Source organism: Lipomyces oligophaga (genome assembly GCF_038497815.1).
Source record: "Lipomyces oligophaga strain CBS 7107 unplaced genomic scaffold V1516scaffold_2, whole genome shotgun sequence".
Taxonomy (NCBI): Eukaryota; Fungi; Ascomycota; class Lipomycetes; order Lipomycetales; family Lipomycetaceae; genus Lipomyces; species [Lipomyces] oligophaga.
In genome coordinates this window covers 1,312,385-1,337,621 of record NW_027117786.1, presented here as the reverse complement: position 1 = coordinate 1,337,621, position 25,237 = coordinate 1,312,385, and the positions used below count along the sequence as shown (strand labels likewise).

Genomic DNA, 25,237 nt, shown 5'->3' with positions numbered 1-25,237 from the left:
CCTGATCATGCCTTCATTCTATAAGGAAACAATACAACAACTAATTATCCTTTGTAACTTGTTTTGGTATGATTGATGCATTTTGGGTGCATTCATTTAGTTACCACTTTATGGCGTAATGCAAATCTGTGAGCCTTCTTTCAATCTCGTGAGCTCAGCCGGAAGCGCTGTACTTGAGGCTGCTGGCGTAGTATTTCGAGTAGCTGGTTGCGATCGGTTATGTGCCATATGGCTTTGCACCAAATGTCCCGCAGCCAGGGCGGAGCATAATGATAACTCGCCAGCCAACACACCAGCTGCAACAATTTTGGCTAATTGTCGAGCGTTATCTCCTGGACTTGTCGGATGGGGACCTCGAACGCCCAAAAGATCAAGCATAGCAGCCTGAGGTTCAAGAATAGTACCTCCCCCTGTTAAAATTAGCCATAGTCATTTATCGATACGCAACAACATCAGCTTACCAATCGTTCCTACTTCAATAGAAGGCATAGAAACTGAAATCTGCAAATCCCCACCAACGTTCTTCATCAACGTAATACAGTTTGAACTCTCCACATTTTGAGCCGGATCCTGACCTGTCGCAAGGTAAATTGCTGTGACAAGGTTCGCAGCGTGTGCATTGAATCCGCCCATACTTCCTGCCATAGCGCTGCCAACCAAATTTTTGCTGACATTCAGCTCAACCAAAGCGTCGACGTCACTTTTCAAAACTTTGCGGACAACCTCCCCAGGGACCAAAGCTTCAGCTACAACACTCTTACCCCTTCCTTCAATCCAGTTGATCGCGGCCGGCTTCTTGTCCGTACAATAATTACCAGAAACTGATACTACGTGCATGTCGGAGAATCCGGCCTGCTCAACCATGACATTAAGAGCAAACTCTACACCCTTGGAAATCATATTCATTCCCATCGCGTCACCTGTAGTAGTTCGAAAGCGAATGAAGAGCATAGAGCCAGCAATGGCAGTCTTAAGCGAGCTGAGACGAGCAAATCTGGAGGTAGAGTCAAATGCTTTTTTCATTGTCTTTTGGCCTTCATCAGAATCCAGCCAAAGTTTAGCCTGACCAGCACGAGCCAGTGAGGGAAATTCAACACATGGACCACGAGTCATACCGTCTTGAAGTAGAACTGTGGTAACACCACCACCTGCATTCATAGCTTTACAACCTCTCATCGTAGAAGCAACCAAGCATCCCTCCGCTGTAGCCATCGGAATATAGAAAGACTTTCCGTCAATAATAAGAGGACCTGCAATACCAACGGGAATAGGCATATAGCCAATCACATTTTCGCAACAAGCACCAAGAACACGAGTGAAATCATAATGCAGATATGGAAGTTTGGACGATTCCAGCTTGGTTTCCTCCAACGTACGAGAAACAACAGCACGTCGAATATAAACTGCACGTGTACAGTCACCTAATTGCTTCTCAAGCGCATACATCGGAATCTTGCCTGCTTTGGTGAGACTGATTACGTCTTCATCCATCAACTCCTTCGTTCTACCGGATTTGACCATTGCCAACGCCTCTTCCTGAGGCATCAGTCTAGGCTTTGGTTGAACATTGATCTCGATTCCAATATCAGATTCTTTATCCGATTCAGTACTTGTGGATGTTGAAGTTTCTGCAGAGGCAGTAGTCGATCCAGAAACAGTGGTGTTTGCAGGAACATTTATAATCTTGGGGACTTCGACAATACGCTCAATGATTCGTACTTCAGAAGTATGTGCAGTCCTTTGAGAAGCCTGGAACAAGTACATATTAAGACCCACACTAATCGTCAAAACAACTGCAGCCCATTTACTTAAGACAGGATCACTAATGGTTCTACTCCAAGAGTCAAAAAGAGAGTTAACTGCGTGTTCAAACTCAGTAGACTGTGGCATGTAAAAATATTCCAAGGTAGGAAGTACTGTCACCACCAGCGAATCCAAGGGAAACTGCTGAGCCAACGAAGCCAAGGAAGGCACAACACGAGATGAATTCACAACAACGGCTGCTTTGCCACCATCACGAAAAGGAGCGGTGGTCATATTAAATAAGTTCAGCAAAAGGAAGGCAATAACCATAACAGTCTTAAACCGAGAAATTGACGAATCTTTAAACCGCTTTCCAAATAGTACAGTCTCGCCCGCAGACTGGTCGCGTTCATCGGCGCTTTCCGCTACACTTTCAGCGACGGTTTCGGATACACCATCCTCTTCGAGAGCATTGCGAATAGAAATATGACGCTTGATTCTGATGAATTCGAGCTTAATGCTTAAAATAGCAATGTAAAAAGTGAAGAGCATGCACATATCATAGAACAGAATCCAAGATGCCAGAAAGCAGAATTGACGAAGCCCAGCAAGGCCACTACTTGCGCCAGCTACAAAAACCAAAAGCTCCATGGCATAATCTAAAACTATCTTGGGACCAACGCGCTCCACGGCCCGAACAACATCGCCGACTTGTGGTCGCTTGGAGTCTAACTGTAAAGCGGCTTTAGCTAGAGTAATGTAACCTTCGAAACCGACAGTTATCACCAAGAAGGGTAGACCTTCCGACAGGAGAAGCATACTAATTGGTACACCAAAATGAGAAGTAGTAACAAGAGCAAAAAGAAATGCAAACGAAGAAGACATTAAGACAGTGACGGACAACCATGCGTGAGATCCTAGCTTGCGCATGGCAAGGAACAACGCGACAAAAGTAAGGTGCATGGCGACATATGCAGAAGCCATAATAGCAACATCAAAAGTTTCGGCGGACTGATTAATCAAAATTAGTAAAATTGGGCAAAATGAGATTAATTGAGGTAGAAAGTACTGACCCTGATTTGCTGGACGAACCGAGCATAGCTGAACTTGAACCAGTCCAACCAGGCGAAACCGCGCTTTGGGACAGACAGATGCCAGACCCAGCCCGACGTACTGAGTTGCTTAACTAAAGAAGACTCATTCTCTTCGTGAGAAGAATGGTCCTGAAGAGGAGGAAGCTCGCGCACGGAGTCGGTCCAGTCACGCAGCTCGTCATAGGGCAAGATAACATCGCATTCTCGAGAAGACTCCGAGTCGACTGAATGGTTTACAAAGGGAAGTGCAACATCAGCGTCATTAAAATGAAGCTGAACGAAGGCATAATGGGCGGCGGAAGGGTATTTGGCGGGGTCGTCGATAGATTTCCAGTCGGAACCAGGGGCTAGATAGAGATGAGCCGGCGCAAGTTGTTGGTCGAGCGAGGGCACAGTAAGGTCGAGAATGGAGAGATACGCGGTCGAGGCGATAAGACCCAAAAAAACGATTGTGTGAATAGGTTTGGTTGATGTCGGTCTGGCGATGTTGACCAGCAAGCGAGCGAGAAAATTTGCCATAGTTGAGAGGCAGGCTGAGGTCTGACACACGCTTACCGAGCAGAAATTAGCAAGTGAGAGACACGACGAACAACGCAAGAGACGGTCGAAATATAAGCTTTTTTAGTATAAATCCAATCAAATGGCAAAAATTATATTGACGCGTTTAAGTCGAACAAATTTGAGAAAACAACCACAAAACTGAGAGCAGACTGACAACTAGACAAAGCAAGCATTTAATGGCTAAAAGAACAGGGCTCGCGATGGGACGGGATATCTTGAAGCGCGTGTTGTCGAAAACCAAACGCTTAGAATTACATTCGTACTCGGGACGAGAACTGTCCGGATTGGGCAGTCTGATCTGCTGCTGTTGGTTATTTGTAATATTATATATCGGATACCATAAGATCTGCGAGAAAGTGATTTATTGAACGAAGAGAAGGAGATTCGCCAGACGCCTGTCATAAATAAATTCGAAAAAAAAGCTTTCACAAACAAAATATTACATTACAGCGGCGGTCATGGAATACGAGGTCATAATCACTGTTAAGACCAATACAACCGCCCATACAAATGGAATCCAAGTCGACATGGTAAACGATCCTGCATTATAAATAAGGCCGAGACTATATAGATTAGTACAGCGTGCGCTCAAATATGTAGAACCTCAACTTACATGGCTCCGATAATGCTCCCACTCACAACAGACTCCACAAATGCAATGATCATGGAGATAGCTACTACAATAACAGTAGTCCACCGTCGATTCATCAGCACTGCCCAACATCCGGCAACAAAATGAACCGCGCAAAACATTATCATCGTCCAATACATTGTAAAACGCCATATATCACTCGTATAATACAGATAATATTTGGTATCCATATGTGACGTCCGTGGCCATACTAGCGATGGAAACGAGGGCACCTCATAACCCCAAGGAATGTAGATCGAATCCGACCTGATTTGGTTAGCTTTCGCATAGCCATCAGAAAATAAATCAAAAACTCATACTGTAGGTTTGTTGACATTTCGCATCCTTAAACATTTTTTGGTCTGTATTCGACCATTATGTACGACAACTACCACTTCCTGCACTTGAGAGCAACATGATACAGCCCATGACACGTGATCACTGATATATCACGTGATTGTTCTTTTACGGGTATGGTGTCTAAATGTTCTGGAAAGTTCAACCTAAATCTCGAGATTTCTTACTTTAAGCTTGAGCTTCGACTTATGTGGTTAAATTTTGGCAGTTTCGCTAGGAAGTATCGAAGTTTAAGAATCTTTAATCCACAAGGAACAAACCGAACCAGTCTAGCATCATGTCTACCGAGGCAGATCAGGTACGTACACTAACATAAATTTGCTTGTCTCTCCGCTGACAGATTCTTGATTCAGTATAAAGCAAAGGGCAATGCCTTTTTCTCCGCAAAGCAATATGACCAGGCCATTGACGCTTTCACAAAAGCGATAGAGTTGTCGCCTACGCCGAATCATATCTTGTATTCTAACAGATCGGGCTCATATGCATCGAAGCGAGATTTTGATAATGCGCTCAAGGATGCTGAAGACTGCATCAAGATCAATCCATCATGGGCCAAGGGATATACTCGTAAGGCGACTGCACTCCATGGTCAGGGTGATCTTGTTGGAGCACATGATGCTTATGAAGAAGCATTAAAGATTGATCCTGCCAACAGTCAGGCTAAAAGCGGTCTTGAAGCTGTTCAAAAATCTTTGCAGGCGGAGGCTGCTGAGGATGGAACAACCCCCGATTTAGGTATCAACCAGATGTTTGACGACAGCACTATGTGGGCCAAGCTTGCGGGAAATCCCAAAACCAGCCCATTTTTGGCTGATAGTGCGTTTGTTGCCAAGCTGAAAAGGCTGCAAAAGAATCCGCAAGCTATGGCTACAGAAATGGGCAGTGATCCTCGTATGATGACTGTGATTTCCGTATTATTAGGAATTGACATCATGATGCCCAATGCTGATGCCCCTACTCCCTCTTCTACATCAAAGGATTCGCCAATGACAGATGCGTTTGCCGAGGAGCGATTCGAAGAAGTCCCGGATTCTAAATCTGCTTCTGCCGCTGCGTCCAACCCTGTTCCTGAACCTGAACCTGAAGAGGACGAACAAGTCAAAAATAAAAAATTGGCCGATGAGGCCAAGGCTATTGGTAATAAGGAATACAAGAGTCGACATTTTGATGAGGCAATTACTCAGTACAACAGGGCCTGGGACTTACACAAGGATGTAACCTACTTGAATAATCTTGCTGCAGCAGAGTTTGAGAAAGGAGATTTAGAGAGTTGCATCCAGACTTGTGAAAAGGCCATCGAAGAGGGACGCGAGATGCGTGCGGATTACAAAGTAATTGCTAAGTCATTTGGACGAATTGGTACTGCATACCAAAAGCTAGGAAATTTGGATAAATCGATCGAATACTACAATCGTGCTTTAACCGAACATCGGACGCCGGACGTATTGTCGAAGTTGCGTGCGGTGGAGAAGGAGAAGAAACAAAAGGATGTAGAAGCTTATATTGACCCGGAACAAGCTGAACAAGCCCGAGAGGAAGGAAATGCTTTTTTCAAGGCTGCCGATTGGCCTAATGCGGTGAAAGCCTACACGGAGATGATTAAACGAGCACCTGAAGATGCTCGCGGATATAGTAACCGAGCGGCGGCGTTGACAAAGCTCTTGTCTTTCCCAGAGGCCGTAAAGGATTGTGACATTGCAATTGCGAAAGATTCCAATTTTATTCGAGCGTACGTCCGCAAAGCAACTGCATTATTTGCTATGCGGGATTATGTGAAATGCATAGAGACTCTTGACGCAGCTTCTGAGAAGGATACAAATCGGGCATCGTATGCCGAGATTGAGCAATTACGATCTAAAGCACTTGCAGCGCGATTCCAGGCTATGGACGGTGAGACTGAAGAAGAGACAATGGAACGGATCAGTAAAGATCCAGAGGTTGTTTCAATTTTGCAAGATCCGGTTATGCAGTCCATTTTGGGCCAAGCAAAAGAAAATCCGGCGGCTTTGAATGATCATATGAAGAATCCCGAGATTCGTCGTAAGATCGAACTTTTGATTGCGTCTGGAATTATTCGTACGCGATAGAAAAATACTTAATTTTAATTAACTGAATATTGAAATAATAGTAATAATGTACTAGAAATGGCTATGCGTATGCCTAATTACGCAAAAATGTATATTTTTCCCGGCCAGTCAGCTGGATCATTGAATCTGAAATTGATATTGAGAGCGGAGATCTGGTCGACTTCAGACTCTAAAAGAGTAAAGTTAGTGTGATTGAGATTTTGCAAAAGTCGATCATGATTATTTGATTTCGGAATGACTGCTATTCCACGTTGAGTTGCCCAGCGTAAGAGGACTTGAGCTGGAGACTTTTTGTGAGCTGAAGCTATTGTTTTAATGGTGTCAATTTGGAACAACGGAGCAATCGAATGAGCTCCTTGATGGCCTAGTTCGAGAAAAGATTGAGGGCCAAATGATGAATAGGCTGTGACTGCAATTCCACGTTGGGTTGCAAGGGCAATCATATCTGGCTGAGTAAGATAGGGATGATGCTCAATTTGTAAGACCGAAGGCTGAATCTTTGCATATCGCAAAAGATCAATGAGTAAAGCGCCCGCGAAATTAGAGACGCCAATGTGGCGAGCATAGCCTAAGTCGACCGCTTTTTCCATCTCAATCCAGGTTTCAGAAATAGGAACATTTTCGAACTCCATTGTCCCCTTGTCAATATCGTACAGTAGAGCAGGAGGATATCTGACTTTCGGATCAACCCACTTCTGTGAAATAGGGAAATGAATGAGCCAGAGATCAAAATAGTCCAGTCCCCAATCTTGCAGCGACGATTTCGTCATTTCCAGGACATGCTCTTTGGCATGAAAAGTATTCCACAGTTTCGACGTAATAAACAATTCTTCACGAGTGACAATTCCTTCGGCAATCGCTCTCCGAACTCCTACACCAGCTTCCTTTTCATTGCCGTAGTCCTGTGCACCGTCAATCAAGCGATATCCAGCCTTGATCGCATTGTAAACCGTGTCAGCACAAGCCTCTTTGGGAACTTTCCAGATCCCAAATCCGACAATCGGCATATAATTTCCCGTCGGATTCAAAGTGATTGTTTCCGCCATTTAGTCTTGGTTTCAGCTACTTTCAGTCTGTTCGGAAATATTTTGGATAAGGCGAGGACGAAATTTTATAGCTTCGGTTACCGCCGCAGAATTAAGTTTCGGCGACCATCAGCCATGTCGTCATAGTTTTCAGAACTCAAATGGCTTGCTTCTTAGAAGAAGAATTACCAATTTTAACAATTCCAGCTGAAGATTAATTTAAGATTAAGCAGGTATCTAAAATATAGATACGAGTGTGTTTCATATTCCAATTCAATTAATTAAACCATAATTACTCCGGGATAAGATCTGTATGCGCTATTCCACCAACACGCTCCTCGTTCCAGCGTTCCAGACGCTCTTTGCGCAGATGAAATATTCTTCGCACTTGTCTGTATTCTCTGACAAACTGGGCGGCAGCATCTGCATCCCGCTGCCCGCCTATGTTCGACTGATCGAGAAACGATGTTGCTAGCGCTTCCGAAACATGCTCCGCTTCTGCAGTAGCATTTACCAATCGAGAACGTAATCGAGGCGCCGAAAAAGGCTGTAGAGATTCATACATTTCCCGCTCTTTGACATGCCATTCTGTATCAAGATGTTGTGCTTCTCGGAGAGCAGCAGCAGCTCTTGTTCGCGATTCTGCGAGAGCTGGTTCGGCGGATGCTATCCGCTGTCCGACCGTGTCGATTGCAGAAACTAGAGACTGGATTGTTGACAAGTGAGACTTGCTGACGGGATGCTGGGCGGTGAAATATGCAGAGAGAACAGCGTCGTCAGTAATCAGAGAGGCGAGCTCCTGTTGAGTAACTGACTTCAGAGTCTCGGGAATAAAGAGCGCAGGATCAAGAGTTGCAGATCCTGCACCTAGAGAAGTGGTATTACGGTCTGCCGTATGCTGTTGCTGAGAAGATTGATTGGAAGATTGATATGCTGGCACAGCTGCAGCATATGATGGAGGTGCCTGTCCCGGATTGGTACTAGAGCCGGCACCAGAAGCTGCTCCGCGGTTGGACAAGGTAGAATAATTAGACGATTGAGCGTATGTATCACTGTTCACGGCAGGGCTCGGAACAAATTGATTCCATGAAGGCTGTGAATGCTGCTGCGACACACCATAGGCTGTCGCACTACTAGCTCCATTGACTGGAATATGAGGTGGAAGCGGTGGTGGAGCGGGATCCGAGCTCGATGGATCTGAAGAATGCAAAATCGAGTAATACTGAGATGGAGAATAAGATGAGGGAGCCATTTATTGTTGCTTCTTGTTATTATCTGACTACTAAATGATCTTTTGTCTAGGTGTGGATGCAAATGAATGATATGACATGGAGAACAGAGTAATAACAAGGCGTTCGTTCTGTGGATGTATAAGATCTTAGTCATATGGTATTGTTGCGATAGTAATTGTGGAACTAGCTGAAACCTCGTCAAAAGTCAGAACCCAGTTTAATAACTAAAAACGAGAAAATTAACTAGTATAATAGTTCAGAGATCGAGCAGTAGAAATAGGAAGGACATTCAGGATTATATATGATAATAAAATCTGGCTGTATTTAACATAGTATCATGATGGCATTTCAATACTTATTATATTCACATATGAAGCGCTATATCTGAGTGTTTTGTCTCGTCAAGTAGTATGTCCACTGAATGTTTTTAATTTAGAATTATAAGCGTGCTCTGTCTTCAGTTAGATGAAGTCTTGTAAGCATGAGCGATTTCCGGATTAGGTAAATTGGATTTCCGTGTTCGGCGACCGGAAGTCGAACAACATCAAAACCGGGATTCACGCATTAATATAACTTTCGCTATATATATTGAGGTCAGATTGTTATAAACCTGATTTTCTGTAAGTAGGTTGGGATAGTGGATGGTAACTATTGCCTGCTGGGTATGGTGTTAAGAAATCAGAAATGTCCTATAGCATAGAATACCAGGTATAGTATACATAGAATCCACAAACTGGTCTTAACGGCGGCTAGTTAAGATTCGATAAGGGGAATCTTCAGCCGTGGTTGCTACAGAAATTTCATTTAACAGGAACATTCACCAAACTGTGATAATCCGGAAGCAAGGGGCCGAGCTGCTTTTGTAGACGCGTCGACCCGAGAGCACCATCACTAACGATCTCACCGGACTATTTCAACCGTATATAGACAAGACCCTGAACTCTGGTCTAAGAGCAGAAGCACTTTCCGACGCCCAGCTTTTAAAAGATTTCCCAAATAGATTATCATCTCATAAGTATATATAGTCGTCCGCAGCGGACAACTGAGAAGACGTCACGTGAAACAGTACGCGTACTCCACGCGTCAATCACGCGTTGAGATGAGTCCAAGCGCAAGAAAATCTAGATAGCCCATGTCCACATAATGCACGATTATCGAACGATTATCCAACAGACCTACAAGGCAGGTGGTGAAATAGAATAGAGATAGAAATAAATTTTGATTTGAGGTCTCAAAGCCATCCTAGCGAGTAACTGACGCGAAAGTGACGCGCTTGTGAGAGACTGAAACGCGTGAAACGCGTCAGAATAATCACCATCAACGCGTTCACGTAAACGCTGTGACATTCGCCACGAACCACCAGACATCAAGAAATACCTGTATCAGATTATTCGTGATTATGCAGACTATCCAGATCTGAAGCGTAATTGTCTGCATAAATTTTCTTTTGCTGCTTGACTTTGCTTTTCTCCAGCAAGGCGCTAAGTACGTCGGCGGAAGACTGTCCATGCTCGATAAATCCCCTTCGTTGAATTGTTCGCCGATCGTTCCATCGTTGTAAAACAAGCCGTTCAGAACGACCGTGCAGCTGCAATTGTCTGTTTGCTCCTGTCTAACTCCATTTGCAGCAAAAGTCTATTCTCGAATCATCTCAAACCTTTCACGCGTTAAAGTAGCAAATCTCATACGACGAAGGCAGCAATATTAATCCAAATCCAGAAGTTCACTGTAACCGGGCTGATCAATGGGAGTTTGTCTGCTCTCGAGCCGTATCTCCACTGATTTATTCCTGTCAAGTGGTCTCCCTTGATTCTCACGGTCAGTCCTTTATCTCTGGCAATTTTCCTAATTTCGTTCGATTCTGTTCACGTTTTCGCAGAAATTTTGATCAATAATAATCTGATTTGTGTTTCTCGTCGTGTATCGCCTGCTTTGTTTTATCCGCTCGTTTAGTATCCGTTTCTGGTCCGGTCTCTGATCCTTGTCCCGGTCGCGGTTCCTCCTCCCCGTCGTGTCGCCCTTGCCCTTTGCCAAACGCACTGCAAGCAAACTTTCGCTCAACTCTACCACTTCTATTTATTTTCATCTTTTATTTATCGCGGATTTCTTGATTTTGCGATTTGAACTCTCCATTATTTTGAGTTGTAACGGTACCTGGTTGTAGAACCATTTTTCCCGTTTCCTGAGCCTGCTTCGGTCCTACCTCGGTCTTGCTCTCGTCTTCATACGGTGTCTCACTCTCTATCACTTTCTTTCATACCTCTATTTTCAGTCTTGCTGCTGCTTACTATTTATTCTAATATGACGACGGCCGCAGAGTCTCCGTCTTGGATGGATGCCAAACGGGTCGAATCTGTGGAAAGAGTCGTTCTGCAACGTGCAAAGATAGCCAGAGTAAGTATTCTGTCGCTTGGTTGCTGTTAATTCGCACTTCCTCTAAAGCATTTTTCAAACCAGATATACTGATAACTATTCTAGATAACCCGCCAACTGCAAAATAGGCTGGCTCTGGCTTCGTTTAAAACCAAACGAGGATGGGAAATGCTTGGCCTCGACTCTATTGAACCTCGTGTTGCCCAGGAGTCCGCTATACGTTCAGCGCACTCAAACCAACTGCTTGCACCAGCAGATTCCATCCAGCATTCGTCGTCTACTTCTTCTTCATCCTCATCATCTTCTATGTCATCGCTGGCATCGTCAATATCGACAGCTTTTTCTGGGCCTACTTCTATCTCGGTTCTACCTCCGTCGTCGTTCATTCCGTCATCCTTCTCGTCTCCAATCAAGGGACCGCCTACGTTGCTGCCACCTCCACCTACTTCTCATCCAACCTCTTTCCGTCGACAAAAATCAAAAAAACTCGCTCATCGTTCGTCTCCTTCTGCTGCCGTCAGAAAGCGTTCCAGAACGTTGTCGCATGACAAAAATGTTTTCTACCCTCCTTCAACCACTGGCACACCTACACAATTTACGCCCTGGAGAAGTAATTTGTCCGCTGCCAACAGAGGTAGCCGTGGGGATGACGAGGCTGAGTCCATATTCGATTCTAGCCCTCGATCATTATATGCCAATATTGCTGCCTCATCAGCTCCTATAAGCAGTTCTTCAGCTGCGCTTCGGCTCTCTCAGTCGTCCCCAGTCTATCCTGGCCTTGGGCCTGGTGCTGCTACCTCGCCATCTGCGGCCGTCGCCAATGGATCATTAATTCGAAATTCTCAATTTGATGCTTTTCGCCATGCCGCTCTTCTAAACGGTCCAATTCTGCAGCCTCCAGCAATGTCTCTCCCATCCGCACAGGTGACACAAGCTATGAACAATGGACCTGCAGTCAAATCTGGAAGGCGCAGCCCAGCGAAACGTCATTCGCGCAATGCAAGCTGGTCTGCGAAAACCCCAAAGCAACATATTAGGAATAAAAGCAGTTTGACGTCAAGTGGGTCCCTGTCAAGTATACCAACCCCGAGTCCACAGGTTACTTATACTCAGGCTCCGCAGATCTTGGAGCAGAAACCTGTCCAAATTTCACTTCCACATCCTCTTCAGCGTCATCAGCAACTAGAGCCTGGTTCAAATGTACAGTTTCCACAACTGGACTCTGGTCATCATCTTCCATTGCCATTGCCCACTCTTCAAATGCACCCTCAACAAGGTCATCCTCAAGCACCGACACACCTACAACCGCATCAGCAACTTCAGGCACAGGTACAGGTACAAGTACCGCCAGCAACTCAGCCAGTTGCTGAATGCTCACCAAAGACACCTCCACGGAAGTTACAGACGTCGTTCAATTCACAGACTGGGGAAGAAGGAGCTGATCTATTAATGTTCCTGGCGACTTCGCCCTCGCCAGCTCAACGGACATCATTTGCTTCAAACCCTGTCTATCCATCTACTATACCACCATCTAGCACCCAGGTAACATCACAGCAACGTCTTTCGGCTCCAATTTCTCAATCTCAGCCTGCTGGGCTAAGTACGCCCCCATCTCAGCAGAGAGGGATTCCGTTTGGAACTCCAACACTTCTGCCGCCACCTCCACAAACTCCTTCACAGGGATTTAACTTCTCTGACTACGTCAATATTTTCACCCCATCCCCAGCGCAGACTTCTTCATGGCCATCTGCATCTGCCGCAGCACCTATTTCTGGTCTAGGCTCAACCCCAGCGATCACGCCGACTCGTCGCCGACTGAATTTTGACCACTTTCCGCCAGATGTAAGCTCATCTTTATCTTCTTCGGCCGCCAGTGCTGGATCTACTCGGGCATCTTCGTCGAACACGGGAGTCCGTTCGATTTCAAGTCCAACCTCTTCTTTCAATGGTGTTATGGAGGTGGGAGGCTCATTAATTCCCTAGAATAAATCCTTTCTGCCATTTCTTTTTTTATCTGGTTTAATTTATTGATATCTATTCTTGTATTTCTGAGGGCGTCTGGATTGGTCAAGGATTCTTTTTCTTAATTTAATATATATATCCTATTATATGATATGATTGATTAGAGGTTAATTAATAGTAGCCTGTATTACAGATGTGGTCCAGATAACCCTTAAATGCATAACGAAGTGAGATTTATGCTTTGTATATGGTTACAGTTGGGAGAGTTCTGATTGGGTGGAATATGGAATAGTATGATCACCTTCGGAACGACGACATATACGGGTGAGTTAAGAGTAATTTATAGAAAATTTGAAATGATTGAAGATTATTAACAATAACCTAAAGAAAAAAAGAAATGGAGAATATGCAGGTCTTAAAAAAATTTAGGATTAAGTAAGTTTCTTCGACCTAATGAAGGCTGGAAAATGAAAGCGCATCAGTGGTGTGATCGAACGAAGTTTGGTCAATTACTACCAAATTTCCCGATCAAGCGGATTCAAATCCAGTAATCCAGATAAAATATGTAAAATTCCTGTTAACTATAGACAAAAATACACGTAGAGAGTCGCTCGTCGATTGACAGATTAGAAATACATCAAGCCAAATGAAATATCAAATGAAATGCACAGAAATCGCTGGAATCGTCCCGCCAGCTCAACTACTCAGTGCCATGATCCTAGTATTAAACAAGCAATGCAAAAACAAACGGAAAAAACGAAACAAATGAAACAAATGACGAACGGGAAAGACTAGTAGAAATCTAACTCAACCAGACGCGCGCCGTTGTTGGCATACAGATTTATGCTCTAGTCTTAACATGTCGCGGACAATATCACTTATTTGTTCCTGCTTTGTTAGTACAACCTCTCCTCAAAATGACTACTCAATCAAAAAAACCACGTACAATGCCAAGTAGGCCATGAAGAAAGGGAAAAGGAAAGGAACAGCTAGTTCAAGTCAGTATTATTCAGACCTCCTCCAAATCTCAGTTTCATTGTAAAACAGCCACATACTAAAGAAGAGAGTGAATGGGACCGCAAAAGGAATCTTGCGGTTGTGAACCTTGAACGGCAAGTTATTGTAAGGACCCTCAGGGAAATGAGGAGACTTTACTGCCTGTGACGTCTGGAACGAGCGCTTGAAAAGCAATTCTCGAGCAGCAAACTGGCGGGACGCAGCACGAACAGCCGTACGAGCAGTAACAGGAGCATACATCTTAGAAATTAACTAGACTTTTGGTAGAAAATTGGCAATAAAAACAAAACGAGAAATTCCTACGATTTCAGTAAAATCTAAGACGCAAACGAAATCCATCGGAAGAAGTTTCCTCGACTCGCCGTTCGGCTTTCCTGTTCGCTCAAGGGGATGGTGACTACACGTGATTTATCTACTATGTTCACGTGATATGTCCCAGCTGTACCAAAAAATTCAGATCTGCGAGAGCTCTCTGTAAAGTTTTTGGATCCAGCGCAGTTATTTAGGTTCTGTGGTAGACTAGACCTGACCGGAAGATACTGTGATAGAGACTGAGATTTCACCCAGACTGTAATAGGAATGGACGACTTGTTTACAGTCTTCAGTAAGCCCACTACGGCGTCGATAGCTAAGCGCGCACCTGATCTAAGCCTCGGGGAATCCAACAGCTTGAAGCGTAAGCTCAACCCAGATGAGGACACTCAAGAAGATAGCAAACAAATAAAATCTTCCAAAAATGAAGATGAAGATATTCCAGTCGTTGCCGACGAGTTTGAGCAGGAGGCTTCGCGCGAAGTAAACCCTTCAGCAGGCTTGGAGTCCGTCTCGCAGGTCCCGCTCGAGCACGACGGCAAGGTCAAGCTGAAACATCAGGTTCGACATCAGGTAGCACTACCTCCAAACTACCCATATATCCCACTATCACAGCATAAGCCTCCCGCAGAAGCAGCAAGAGTATATCCGTTTACCCTGGATCCCTTCCAGGCTAATGCTATTGCCTCTATCCAACGCAATGAGTCCGTTCTTGTCTCGGCCCATACCAGCGCAGGTAAGACAGTCGTGGCAGAGTATGCTATTGCCCAGAGCTTGAAAAATAAGCAGCGTGTTATTTATACCTCGCCTATCAAAGCTCTTAGTAACCAGAAGTATCGCGAGCTGCTTGCAGAGTTTGGAGACGTCGGTCTTATGACAGGCGATGTTACGATTAATAAAAATGCGAGTTGTCTGGTCATGACAACTGAAATTCTCCGCTCCATGCTTTATCGGGGTGCCGAAGTTATGCGTGAAGTTCAATGGGTGATTTTCGATGAGATTCATTACATGCGCGACAAGGAGCGCGGAGTTGTCTGGGAAGAAACTATTATTCTACTTCCAGACAAAGTTCGCTACGTCTTTCTTTCAGCCACTATTCCTAATGCAATGCAATTTGCAGAATGGATCTGTAAGATTCACGTCCAGCCATGCCATGTTGTTTATACCGATTTTCGCCCTACTCCTCTACAGCATTATCTGTTCCCCGAGAACGGCAGCGGTATCTATCTTGTGGTCGATGAAAAGGGCGCGTTTAAAGAAGATAGCTTTCAGAAGGCCATGTCGCAAATGGGAGAAAATCCAGCGGATTCAAAGGCTATCTCAGGTTCAGCAGGCAGACAGAATCGAAACGCCAATCGGAAAAAGAAGGAAGCTACAGCGCTCTCTGATATTTATAAAATCGTCAAGATGATCATGCATAAGAACTACAATCCTGTTATTGTTTTCAGTTTTAGCAAACGTGAATGTGAAGCACGTGCTTTACAGCTTTCTAAACTTGACTTCAATGATGATTCAGAGAAAGAGATGATTTCGAAAGTGTTTGCAAACGCTATCAGCCAGCTTTCTGACGACGATAAAAAGCTCCCTCAAATCAAGCATATTCTTCCTTTACTTCGTAGAGGTATTGGTATACATCATAGCGGATTACTTCCGATTTTGAAAGAAGTTATTGAGATCTTATTTCAAGAAGGTTTAATTAAAGTATTATTTGCAACGGAAACTTTTTCGATCGGGCTCAATATGCCAGCAAAGACGGTTGTATTTACTAGTGTGCGCAAGTGGGACGGTAAAGATTTTAGATGGGTTTCCGGTGGAGAGTATATTCAAATGTCTGGTCGTGCAGGCCGTCGAGGGCTGGATGATCGTGGCATTGTGATCCTTATGATTGACCAAACCATGGAGCCCGAGATTGCAAAGGGTATGGTAAAGGGACAAGCTGATCGTTTGGATTCTGCATTTCATTTAGGATATAATATGCTTTTAAATTTGATGCGTGTGGAAGGCATCTCGGCGGAGTATATGCTGGAACGTTGTTTTTTCCAGTTTCAAAATACTGCCAAAGTTCCGTTACTCGAGAAGAGTTTGGAACAAATGATCGGTGAATATAATTCGATGCACATGGAAAATGAAGAAGACTTGTCGGAATACTATGATATCAAACAGCAACTGCAGACTTACGAAAAGGATCTCCGAACTGTGATCACGCATCCTACTGTAGCACTGCCATTCATGACAGCAGGTAGAATGGTCCATATTAAGTACAATGATTGTGATTTCGGCTGGGGTGTGGTTGTTTCATACTCCGCACGTAATGCTGACAAGAATCGAAATATGACGCCACATGAATCTTATATTCTTGATGTTGCGCTCCTAATTGCCGATTCGTCGCCTTCAATTCCTCCAAAGAACTTCAATTTGCCAGATGGCGTGCGCCCTGCGGTTGGAGAGGAAAAGAGTAAACTCGAAGTGGTCCCAGTTCTTCTAGGTTGCGTTGAACAAATCTCGAACTTGAGATTATATGTGAACGATGATTTGCGATCCACGAAATCTAAGGACCATTTGGCGAAGTCTATTCGAGAAGTGTTTAGACGGTTTCCTAATGGTATCACATTACTGGATCCTGTGAAAAACATGAAAGTTAGGGATGAGTCATTCCTGTCCTTGCTCAAGGTGAGTTCTCAGAGGGGAGGGAAGAAAGACAGTGGAACAATGAAACTAACAAGGTAGAAAATGGACGTATTGAGAGAACGACTGCAAAAGTCTCCGCTGACAAATAATCCTGAGCTGGATGATTTATACACGCAGTTCTTGGCCAAAGTCGAGTTGCGGACGAGGATAGAAGATAAGCGAGGGGAAATTAAGAAGGCTCACTCGATTATGCAGCTCGACGAGCTTAAACACCGGAAACGGGTTTTGCGAAGATTAGAATACATTTCAGAAGATGATATTATCACCGTGAAAGGACGGGTTGCATGCGAAATTAGTAGTGGCGACGAGCTAATGCTAACTGAGATGATTTTCACCAATATGTTTCTTGATTTGACGCCAGAACAGATAGCCGCATTGCTAAGTTGCTTTGTATTTGAAGAAAAGACGAAAACAATTAGTAAGATCCCAGCGGAACTAGCCAAACCAATTAGAGATTTAAAGGAGATAGCACGACGAATTGCAAAAGTATCACGAGAGAGCCAGATCGCATTGTCAGAGCAAGAATACGTGGACTCTTTCAAATCTGAATTGGTTGGGGTCATTTATGCTTGGACTCAAGGAGAATCTTTTGCGCGGATATGTACGATGACAGATGTGTTTGAGGGTAGTTTGATTCGGATTTTTAAACGTCTGGAGGAGCTGTTGCGACAGCTGGTCGTAGCCGCAAAAGTTATTGGAAACGAAGAGATGGAGACGAAAATGGACGCGGCGATGAAAAAGATCAGCCGAGGCATTGTATCTACTGGTTCTTTGTATTTATAGTTGATTGAATCTATTATTACAAGGGTCAATCTAAAGCTGCAGCTCGTCTAGCTAGTCACTATTCTGATTCGAATTAAGTTCAGGCCTAGTGCTGAACTCAAAAGCTGGGTTTCCAGCGAAACCCATATTTGAATTATCATTCTTAACATTCTTTCCGTTGCTTGATTCTCTGACATCCTCGGTTCCAGACCTCCCATGTGAAAGCGATCTTGCAGCGAGCATTACATGAAGAGAATATCTAAAATTGGTCAGCAGCCGAGTAGATAGAAGGGCGTAGTTGAGAAGTTTGGAGTATGGAACGACAGTTTGGCGCCACTTCTCAAGCCATTTAGAGTCTCATCAAATATTTGAGCTCTTCTCTCTAGTAAGTCAATAAATTAGGCTAGAACGTGCCAATAGCTATGAGCTCTAAATTCGTATGTGACACCAATCCAGTCGTATCTTGTTTTTCTCGTTCATGTGTCCGCTAAGTTATATCTCTTTGTCTTCTTCCAAAAACCATATCATGGATCATAAGTAAAAGTGGTCATCTGAATATCTCGCGTCACCGCTCGAGCTGAGTAACTGTCTCCGCGAATCTTAATATTCGACACTGTGAGCGATACTAGCAGAAATAAATCTACTACTCGCGACATGGAAACTGATATACCTTGTTTCATTGTTGCTGCTCGCAAAATTTCCAGTTCCACTGATTCCAGTAACAAACCTTAACTGTAGAAGTAGCCTGCAAGCTACACAGTACCTCTGATCTCAGTCCCTAAAACTTGTTTATCGTCTTTCCGCTAGAAAGTAGATCTTTAATCTTCAGCACCCGACCACATAGTGAAAGAGCGGATTTGAGTCAAAGAGCAGCTTATGCAGATGAGATTTGCATGCCAGACCGATATAACCAAGCAAAACAATAGTCAAGATACAAAATTTATCTGCTATTCTTCTCAACCACTTTCAACGACATGAATATCAGTCTTGACATGCCTGTCACAATTACCAGTGTCAATCCCTTCATATTCGAATAGCAATAAACATGATCTAAGTTCTGATTGAGTTAGGTTAAATCCTTGCAAAGAATGCTTAATGGCGAGCGATTGAAGCAAATCAAATTTATGTAAAGTAAATGTTAATAGATATTTTCTGCTGCGCAGGAACAGCGCTATTTAAGTCTTTTAAAACAAATCAGCGCAATTTTTCTTCTGATTGATGTTCATGACTAAGCTGTTGTGTTCGAACAGATCTCAAGCCAGAATTAAGTCATATGCCCGCTATGAATGAGTCAATAAGAATTCTGTCATGCATAATCAATACTATAGAAAACGCCAAATTTTGCCTACTGCAATAATATCTTATGATTCAATAGTATACTCATTCGTTGAACCTGTTAATTGACGAAAAAAATAGTGAAACAAATTGAGTCAAATGAAACTCAGCGCTGAACTCGATTTAAAGTCTCGAAGAGGTTCTCCATAGTTACATGAACATGAGATATTATGAATAGTAAGATAGGTGTTGTGCAGCAATTTAAGCTTGTTGCGACAAAATAATCCAACTAATATTGGGGTAGGCTCACTGTAATCGTCTAATATAAGAATTGAACTGTAGCTGCAGTTGGTCTAAAAGGTCTTTATTTTGATCTCCTACTGATCTGGCTTCGTGCTCAATTTGAAAACTGTACCCGTCATCTTTGAATTCATCGAGACAAGATATGTAATCGGGTAAGAGGTCCCAAGCATCGACGATATCGTTTCCTAAAGTCAATCTAGCGAGAATGGAAGTCCACAATCTTGCCGAGTCGGTGGAATTGTAGCCGCCACCGCCCAAAAGCAAAACTGGGATTTTGGATGCCCAAGTAGATACGATATCTGACACAACCAAGCTGTAGCCCTGAACGGTTAGATTCCATTCATGCATTCGATCCCGAGCAAGACCGTCGGCACCACACTGGATAACGAGTACGTTTGGCTGAAATTGCGTGAAAGCCGGATGCAAGATGTCGGAGACAATTTTTTTAAGTGAACGGTCTGACAAACCTGGCCTTAAGCCAATGTTGAATGAGTATCCTCTGCCTTTGCCTTTGCCTATATCCTTGATATTCCCAGTTCCTGAATATGTTAGTAAACAGTCTTCGCCAGTGAGATATGAAGAGAGGAAGAAGCTACCTGGGAAGAAGCCACGGTCGAATCGATGAAGAGAAGCAGTAAGAACTCTATTTGAGTATGCGAATGCTTGTTCAACACCATCACCGTGGTGGAGATCGAAATCGATATACATAACTTTATCAAACGATTTCCGGAGTCTGCAATTAATTAGAGAAGTCTACATCAACGGACATTCAAACAAAGGCATACTCCAAGATCGCCAAAACTATATCATTGATATAACAAAATCCAGATGCATGGTCGCTGCCAGCATGATGTCGACCGCCATTCCAATTCACCGCGATATTAGTCGAACCTTGAAGATATCGAACGCAGGCGAGCGTGGTGCCGGCGACAGCCTGAATGTATTTGTCTATTCCTTCAAAGTTTGGGCAATCGAATTCCAATCCAAATCGTTGCTCGAGAGATTTGCCATCTTCTGTTTCATTGGCATCTTCGCTGTCCTGTAGTAAATAGGAAATGTAGGCTTGATCATGATATCGGCAAAGTTGCTCTTTCGAAGCAAACCGCGGATGAATCAGTTCACAAGCAGTGTCGACACCAAAAGCCTTGACTAGACAGTCTGTGATTGTTGCGCGGCCGATATTCGACGGAAGCAAGTCGCAAATAGCATTGTACTCTTTGCTGGCCGCGTATCCGATTTTCCGTGACATTGAGCGTTGTCAGCAGAGGGCCGAGTAGGAAATATAGTTCTGGTCATGGAGCTGGGTACAGCATTTTGGTTACGCGCCGCTACTTCTGTCTTCATCGCTAACCTGTGCCCTCGATTTCTCCACGTTTCAATTTATCGAAGGCTAAGCAGAAAAATACAGCAAAAATGATGGAGGCGGAAACTAGGACAGATCTATTTTACGAGATATCTCTCCTTCTCAAGACTGGCCTTTCAGAGCTAGCGCTTTCAGAATGCAGGAAATTACTAGAAAACGGAGTGGACCCCGTAGCTTTAGCAGTAAGCTAGATATATTGAGCTCAGTAGTGCCGATTTCGTTGACAGATATATTAGAAAGCGATTAGAATATTACAAGATCATGTTAGTTCAAGGAATCCACCGTCTGATTCATTCAAATATCCATGTCCGCCCTAGTTTATGTGCATTACTTGCTTGAGACTGTACTTTAAAATCCACATATTTTGATAATCGAGCTAGTGCAACCGACGGAGAAGTTAACACAGAACCCAGGGAATCTGTGATATTTGATTTTTGACTTGTGATATCCAAAACATGTGAATCCAGAGATAATTCGATAGCCAGTTTCTTACATATATGTTTTCTGGCGGTTCGAAATGTGGCCGGCGCCGGAGCTATATTGACGTTTTTAACCGAATAGCCGCCTGCGACCTGATTACCGGTTGTTTCGAAGTGTCTCATGCGCATATCCCGATGTAATGGCTCTATCCAAGTCGAGAGAAGAGTATTGTATAATTGTTCACTAGTCATTCGTTCAGACAAACCGTCGCGGCGCTCGACCGTAGCTAACTCAGAGATTTCGGCGTCCAACTCGGTCAATTCTTTAAACATAAAATTTTCTGCTTTCAGGATCTCTGAGAGACTAGTCGGTCGTATTATACTTGCACGATCAATCGAATGCGAAGCATAAGGTGCAACTTCTGGAATAATTTCTGTCCTAGGAGAAAATAGGTATTCCTGCAATGGCTTAAAGTCTTGTTTTGTATTCCTAGAACTTTTTACTGCTGTCGTTTGATGAACGCATTGCACTTGATCTGGCACCGTCTCGGACCACAATGTCAAGTCAACTGACACCGGTTTGGGAATACTTTCGACGCAAAATATCTGTTGCGATAAACTATAATCGACACCAAGTTTGAACGTTGTGATCCATTCATTATTAGCGTCCTCGTCAAATGAATTTCCGAAAGGCAGAGCAATAAGATCGGCCGTCCGAGAACCATGTTCTGACGAAATGATGTATGGATCTCGGAGTGAATAAGGAAGGTCGTCCGTCATTCCTAGACTGAAACAGGTTGAAACGGGTCGAGATGGCGAGTACAGGAATGCGAAGAAATCTAGATTTGTTAGTTTGTAGTTAGTTGAGTATCAGTATCAAATTCCATACTATCATCATATGCAAACGGTGCACAGCGAAGGGTGTCATCATTGAGATAATGTTTCCACGACAGCAGTTCTTGCGGAAACATTCTCAGATCGATCCAAGTTAATGATTCTGTAGTTACTATCAATTTCTCATTGGCCTTTGTTGGGTGGCTGTTTACATGTAGAATTTTTGCAATACCGGGAGGTGTATACGAAGAAGCAGATTCTGGTTGCCGGATATCGAAGACTGACATGACATCCGAATTTGAGACCAGAATCGAATTTAAATTAACTCCCCAGTGAATCTGGTGTCGCTTCCGTTCGATAGGAGTATCTAAGCCTGGTAACCTGTTCTTATATTCTTCCTGCCTCGACAGAACCTCACTGACCATGCCGACCTGAAAATTGCCGATGGAATCAACAAGTGCAAATTGCCGCGAGTACCAAGGATTAAAGCATACATCCGACCAAATCGATTTCTGCTCCGGCACTTCGACTGAGATTAACCGATCTATCATGATCGACCGCGTGTTGTCTAACTCCGATGTTACCATGCCCGGTCTGTAAAATCCGCATTTGCTTTCGAATCGCACAGCCAGCATAGCTAGACGACCCTCTGATAAATCTGAATCTGCAAAATTTAGTCCAAGAATTCGACTGTGCACGTCCACTTCGGCCTTATATTTCCCCAATACTGGCAGCTGCTTGTAGTCTTCATGATAGTCGTCGCTGTCTAGCTTGAACTTGCGGTGGACGAGGTTGGCAAGCGTAAGTACATTACCGTTAGTTCCTTTAGCATACGCGATACAGCTCCTCGGCCGATTCCGAGAATAGTCGCGGTAGTATCCTGTATCTATTACAGATCCCTGAAATAAATCCCGCGTTTTCAAGTCCTCGGGAACTACTTTCAAGGCTTGCGAAATTTCCTGGATCACAGGCGTCGGTATAAAAACATCTGGCGCTAGTAGACTCAGTTGTCTACGTGTTTGTCTGGAATTATAGCGCAAAATAGTAGGAGCAATCGCTCGACTGCCGTGCTCATAGATACGAGTGTATCTTAATTGCTTGTACTTGTCCACTATTCACTTGTAAGGCTGATTCTATCTATGATAGGCGAACATCACGGCTTACCTCTAGAAGTTTGCCGTGCAAATACCCATTCGCCATCGTCGGCTATGTCAGATGTGTATAAAGCACCTCCAGGATGTCCATATTCTAGACTAACTCCTCTTTTGGCTGTCGCGGGCCACATTTCATGGTTCCTCTATCTTGATAGCTGGTAAAGTTCAGCGTTGGGAACTATTTGACTTATAATGGTGCTATCACCAATCAAGAATAATTTTATTTCTATGTATATACATCTAACAATACAAATTAATTTATGTGAACAAATGTAACCATTCAAGACCAATAAAACTGCCAAGAACTCCAAAAGAACAGTAAGTACTCATAAGCATCAACCTTAAAAACTCAAGATCTTTCAAGACAGGGATCCGATCATAGATAGCTACAAAGCAGAGTAACGGCAAAAATCCAAGTAGGTAAATAGCGGCAATCCTATCAAGCAGAAAAACACGCTTAGAAGTTTTCACGGTTGCCAGGTCTCGGAACACGTTGTAAAACACAAATATCCATGCAAACGTGTAAAGATATTTGATGAAGGCCTCAGCCGACGTGAACAGAAGCGGGAATAAAGAAATATATCCCGAAATTGCAAGACAAAAAAATGGATTCAGATACCTCCGGTCATTCAAAACGACAAAACTGAATGGAATAATGACGAGCAGGATGGCCTTCTCATGCACATGCCAGCCAAAGAGAAATGACGAATATCCGCACAACGTTAGCGCACAGATAAATTTTTCAAACGTAGGGTTTTTAATTAATGGAATCATTGAGAGTAATTGAAATAACAATGTTAATGCAAATGTCACGTTCGGAGACACGTTTGGAAGAATGCTAAAGGTACCTACTTCGACGAGACCTCTCGTCAAGCTCGCGTTTTCGACGGAGAGGTTGAGGAATTTGCGAAAGACTGTCTAATTGAGAATGAATTCTGTATAAAAAGTTGATAACTTACCCATGAACAAAGCGCGATCTGCAGCAGAATATAGTGCCCATACGTTAGGTGCCCAATAAGCATGGCAGAGACCTCTTGAAAACGGGAATAGCCTGGAAAAAAGCTGGTCAATCTGGCCAAGATAAAAAAAAGGCCCAAAAGCAAGTGAGAATATGACAACTAGTGTGGTTACTAGAAGAATGCAATTCTTCCATCGGATCACTGGCCATTAGTGCACTGACAGACTCAAAAACTGAATTGATTTACCTGAGATCAAGCTGTGAGAGTTGATATTCAAACAAAAGACAATCAGCAGATAGAAAAAGTAAGCCGGTGCAAGATACAAAAAAATATGTTTGAAACAAAGAAGTACAGCAAAGAAGGTGGCGGCCGACAGTGGACGTCTCTGCTTAATTCTGACAATGGAAAAGATCAGCAATCCAAACAACATGGAATTGTACTGAAAATGAATATTATCGACGATCAAAAATCCAGGTGAAAAGTAAATTGACATGGCAATTCCATATGCGGACTGTCGATTGGGTTCTGGAATTGAGCTGATAAAAGACTGCAGACCATATACAAGAACAAATTCAGAAACTATCACCGATGATCTCTGAAAGTATATAGTTTGTGAACTCCTATACAGCAAATTCGATACCTCGACCATTTCTGGGTCTAAATATCTTGCCGCCTGAGAAAGCAGCCATTCAAAGTAGGCGAAGAATGGAGGATAATCTAAAGTCCACTCAGATAGATCCTGAAGCTCGTCAATCTTGAACTAGAGCAATCAATTGGCAGACAGTTACCTCAAAATACCATTGCCTAAAGGGTAAGGAATGGGTTATCGCCAGCCAATTCCGATGAACCTCAAAATCGGTAGAAGTGCTGCATTATTTAGTATATTCATCTCAGTATTTGTTGTCGACTCACTAGGCAGGAAAGAGAAGGACTTTGAAGCATACTGACGCAACCACTGCATAACGCAGCGCCGGCAGCAATTTCCAGCTCATTCAATTTGGTAACAACTATAGGAATTTTACAAAATATTCTCTCTATTTCTTTGCGACTTTTAGTAAAGCAATAAATACTCGAATATCTGGACAA

General features: G+C 43.5%; 11 protein-coding genes across 11 annotated transcripts; 3 read left to right on the top strand and 8 right to left on the bottom strand.

Annotated features, from left to right (window-relative positions):
* Positions 1-108: 108 nt before the first annotated feature.
* V1516DRAFT_684294 (uncharacterized protein) lies at positions 109-3,356 on the bottom strand (the record flags this gene model as incomplete). Its single annotated transcript, XM_066923557.1, has 3 exons — positions 109-410; positions 462-2,754; positions 2,817-3,356. 3 exons carry the CDS (start codon positions 3,354-3,356, stop codon positions 109-111), a joined length of 3,135 nt encoding a protein of 1,044 aa, XP_066779141.1.
* A 481-nt stretch (positions 3,357-3,837) lies between these two features.
* Positions 3,838-4,366, bottom strand: V1516DRAFT_662936 (uncharacterized protein; the record flags this gene model as incomplete). The annotated part of the gene is made up of 3 exons (XM_066920473.1): positions 3,838-3,961; positions 4,012-4,296; positions 4,350-4,366. 3 exons carry the CDS (start codon positions 4,364-4,366, stop codon positions 3,838-3,840), a joined length of 426 nt encoding a protein of 141 aa, XP_066779140.1.
* Positions 4,367-4,571: 205 nt separating this feature from the next.
* V1516DRAFT_671442 (uncharacterized protein) lies at positions 4,572-6,598 on the top strand. The gene is made up of 2 exons (XM_066921564.1): positions 4,572-4,684; positions 4,740-6,598. The coding sequence occupies exons 1-2, from the start codon at positions 4,664-4,666 to the stop codon at positions 6,471-6,473; spliced, it is 1,755 nt and encodes a 584-aa protein (XP_066779139.1). The 5' UTR covers positions 4,572-4,663; the 3' UTR covers positions 6,474-6,598.
* V1516DRAFT_671441 (NADP-dependent oxidoreductase domain-containing protein) lies at positions 6,424-7,564 on the bottom strand. The gene has a single exon (XM_066921563.1). It carries the CDS (start codon positions 7,517-7,519, stop codon positions 6,551-6,553), a length of 969 nt encoding a protein of 322 aa, XP_066779138.1. The 5' UTR covers positions 7,520-7,564; the 3' UTR covers positions 6,424-6,550.
* Positions 7,565-8,778, bottom strand: V1516DRAFT_671440 (uncharacterized protein). The gene has a single exon (XM_066921562.1). It carries the CDS (start codon positions 8,748-8,750, stop codon positions 7,791-7,793), a length of 960 nt encoding a protein of 319 aa, XP_066779137.1. The 5' UTR covers positions 8,751-8,778; the 3' UTR covers positions 7,565-7,790.
* Positions 8,779-11,031: 2,253 nt separating this feature from the next.
* V1516DRAFT_684290 (uncharacterized protein) lies at positions 11,032-13,086 on the top strand (the record flags this gene model as incomplete). The annotated part of the gene is made up of 2 exons (XM_066923556.1): positions 11,032-11,124; positions 11,209-13,086. The coding sequence occupies 2 exons, from the start codon at positions 11,032-11,034 to the stop codon at positions 13,084-13,086; spliced, it is 1,971 nt and encodes a 656-aa protein (XP_066779136.1).
* Positions 13,087-13,606: 520 nt separating this feature from the next.
* V1516DRAFT_671435 (uncharacterized protein) lies at positions 13,607-14,404 on the bottom strand. The gene is made up of 3 exons (XM_066921561.1): positions 14,121-14,404; positions 14,012-14,054; positions 13,607-13,953 (listed from the first exon to the last, which is right to left on the bottom strand). The coding sequence occupies exons 1-3, from the start codon at positions 14,320-14,322 to the stop codon at positions 13,944-13,946; spliced, it is 255 nt and encodes an 84-aa protein (XP_066779135.1). The 5' UTR covers positions 14,323-14,404; the 3' UTR covers positions 13,607-13,943.
* Positions 14,405-14,570: 166 nt separating this feature from the next.
* On the top strand, positions 14,571-18,181 carry V1516DRAFT_647926 (rRNA-processing arch domain-containing protein). The gene is made up of 2 exons (XM_066920210.1): positions 14,571-17,064; positions 17,122-18,181. Exons 1-2 carry the CDS (start codon positions 14,662-14,664, stop codon positions 17,863-17,865), a joined length of 3,147 nt encoding a protein of 1,048 aa, XP_066779134.1. The 5' UTR covers positions 14,571-14,661; the 3' UTR covers positions 17,866-18,181.
* A 1,315-nt stretch (positions 18,182-19,496) lies between these two features.
* V1516DRAFT_700448 (uncharacterized protein) lies at positions 19,497-20,894 on the bottom strand (the record flags this gene model as incomplete). Its single annotated transcript, XM_066924121.1, has 4 exons — positions 20,225-20,894; positions 20,019-20,175; positions 19,597-19,961; positions 19,497-19,541 (listed from the first exon to the last, which is right to left on the bottom strand). The coding sequence occupies exons 1-4, from the start codon at positions 20,669-20,671 to the stop codon at positions 19,497-19,499; spliced, it is 1,014 nt and encodes a 337-aa protein (XP_066779133.1). The 5' UTR covers positions 20,672-20,894.
* A 66-nt stretch (positions 20,895-20,960) lies between these two features.
* On the bottom strand, positions 20,961-23,334 carry V1516DRAFT_671426 (RNA polymerase I-specific transcription-initiation factor-domain-containing protein). Its single transcript, XM_066921560.1, has 3 exons — positions 23,203-23,334; positions 22,094-23,149; positions 20,961-22,043 (listed from the first exon to the last, which is right to left on the bottom strand). Exons 1-3 carry the CDS (start codon positions 23,321-23,323, stop codon positions 21,076-21,078), a joined length of 2,145 nt encoding a protein of 714 aa, XP_066779132.1. The 5' UTR covers positions 23,324-23,334; the 3' UTR covers positions 20,961-21,075.
* Positions 23,335-23,394: 60 nt separating this feature from the next.
* Positions 23,395-25,227, bottom strand: V1516DRAFT_671424 (glycosyl transferase). Its single transcript, XM_066921559.1, has 5 exons — positions 25,064-25,227; positions 24,940-25,018; positions 24,398-24,890; positions 24,152-24,352; positions 23,395-24,106 (listed from the first exon to the last, which is right to left on the bottom strand). Exons 1-5 carry the CDS (start codon positions 25,141-25,143, stop codon positions 23,451-23,453), a joined length of 1,509 nt encoding a protein of 502 aa, XP_066779131.1. The 5' UTR covers positions 25,144-25,227; the 3' UTR covers positions 23,395-23,450.
* Between the last annotated feature and the right edge of the window lie 10 nt (positions 25,228-25,237).

What these genes read in the sequence shown, in the direction of transcription:
- V1516DRAFT_671440 (XM_066921562.1), bottom strand. Translation starts at nt 8,750, where the DNA reads ATGGCTCCCTCATCTTATTCTCCATCTCAGTATTACTCGATTTTGCAT.
- V1516DRAFT_671426 (XM_066921560.1), bottom strand. Translation starts at nt 23,323, where the DNA reads ATGTGGCCCGCGACAGCCAAAAGAGGAGTTAGTCTAGAATATGGACAT. An exon ending in TGCACGGCAAACTTCTAGAG is followed by an intron (nt 23,150 to 23,202) that starts GTAAGCCGTGAT and finishes ACAAGTGAATAG; the next exon opens with TGGACAAGTACAAGCAATTA. An exon ending in ACCGTTTGCATATGATGATA is followed by an intron (nt 22,044 to 22,093) that starts GTATGGAATTTG and finishes TAACAAATCTAG; the next exon opens with ATTTCTTCGCATTCCTGTAC.
- V1516DRAFT_671442 (XM_066921564.1), top strand. Translation starts at nt 4,664, where the DNA reads ATGTCTACCGAGGCAGATCAG. An exon ending in TGTCTACCGAGGCAGATCAG is followed by an intron (nt 4,685 to 4,739) that starts GTACGTACACTA and finishes TTCTTGATTCAG; the next exon opens with TATAAAGCAAAGGGCAATGC.
- V1516DRAFT_671441 (XM_066921563.1), bottom strand. Translation starts at nt 7,519, where the DNA reads ATGGCGGAAACAATCACTTTGAATCCGACGGGAAATTATATGCCGATT.
- V1516DRAFT_671424 (XM_066921559.1), bottom strand. Translation starts at nt 25,143, where the DNA reads ATGAGCTGGAAATTGCTGCCGGCGCTGCGTTATGCAGTGGTTGCGTCA. An exon ending in GTCCTTCTCTTTCCTGCCTA is followed by an intron (nt 25,019 to 25,063) that starts GTGAGTCGACAA and finishes TAAATAATGCAG; the next exon opens with CACTTCTACCGATTTTGAGG. An exon ending in TTAGGCAATGGTATTTTGAG is followed by an intron (nt 24,891 to 24,939) that starts GTAACTGTCTGC and finishes GACGAGCTTCAG; the next exon opens with GATCTATCTGAGTGGACTTT.
- V1516DRAFT_647926 (XM_066920210.1), top strand. Translation starts at nt 14,662, where the DNA reads ATGGACGACTTGTTTACAGTCTTCAGTAAGCCCACTACGGCGTCGATA. An exon ending in CATTCCTGTCCTTGCTCAAG is followed by an intron (nt 17,065 to 17,121) that starts GTGAGTTCTCAG and finishes CTAACAAGGTAG; the next exon opens with AAAATGGACGTATTGAGAGA.
- V1516DRAFT_671435 (XM_066921561.1), bottom strand. Translation starts at nt 14,322, where the DNA reads ATGTATGCTCCTGTTACTGCTCGTACGGCTGTTCGTGCTGCGTCCCGC. An exon ending in CCCATTCACTCTCTTCTTTA is followed by an intron (nt 14,055 to 14,120) that starts GTATGTGGCTGT and finishes GACTTGAACTAG; the next exon opens with CTGTTCCTTTCCTTTTCCCT.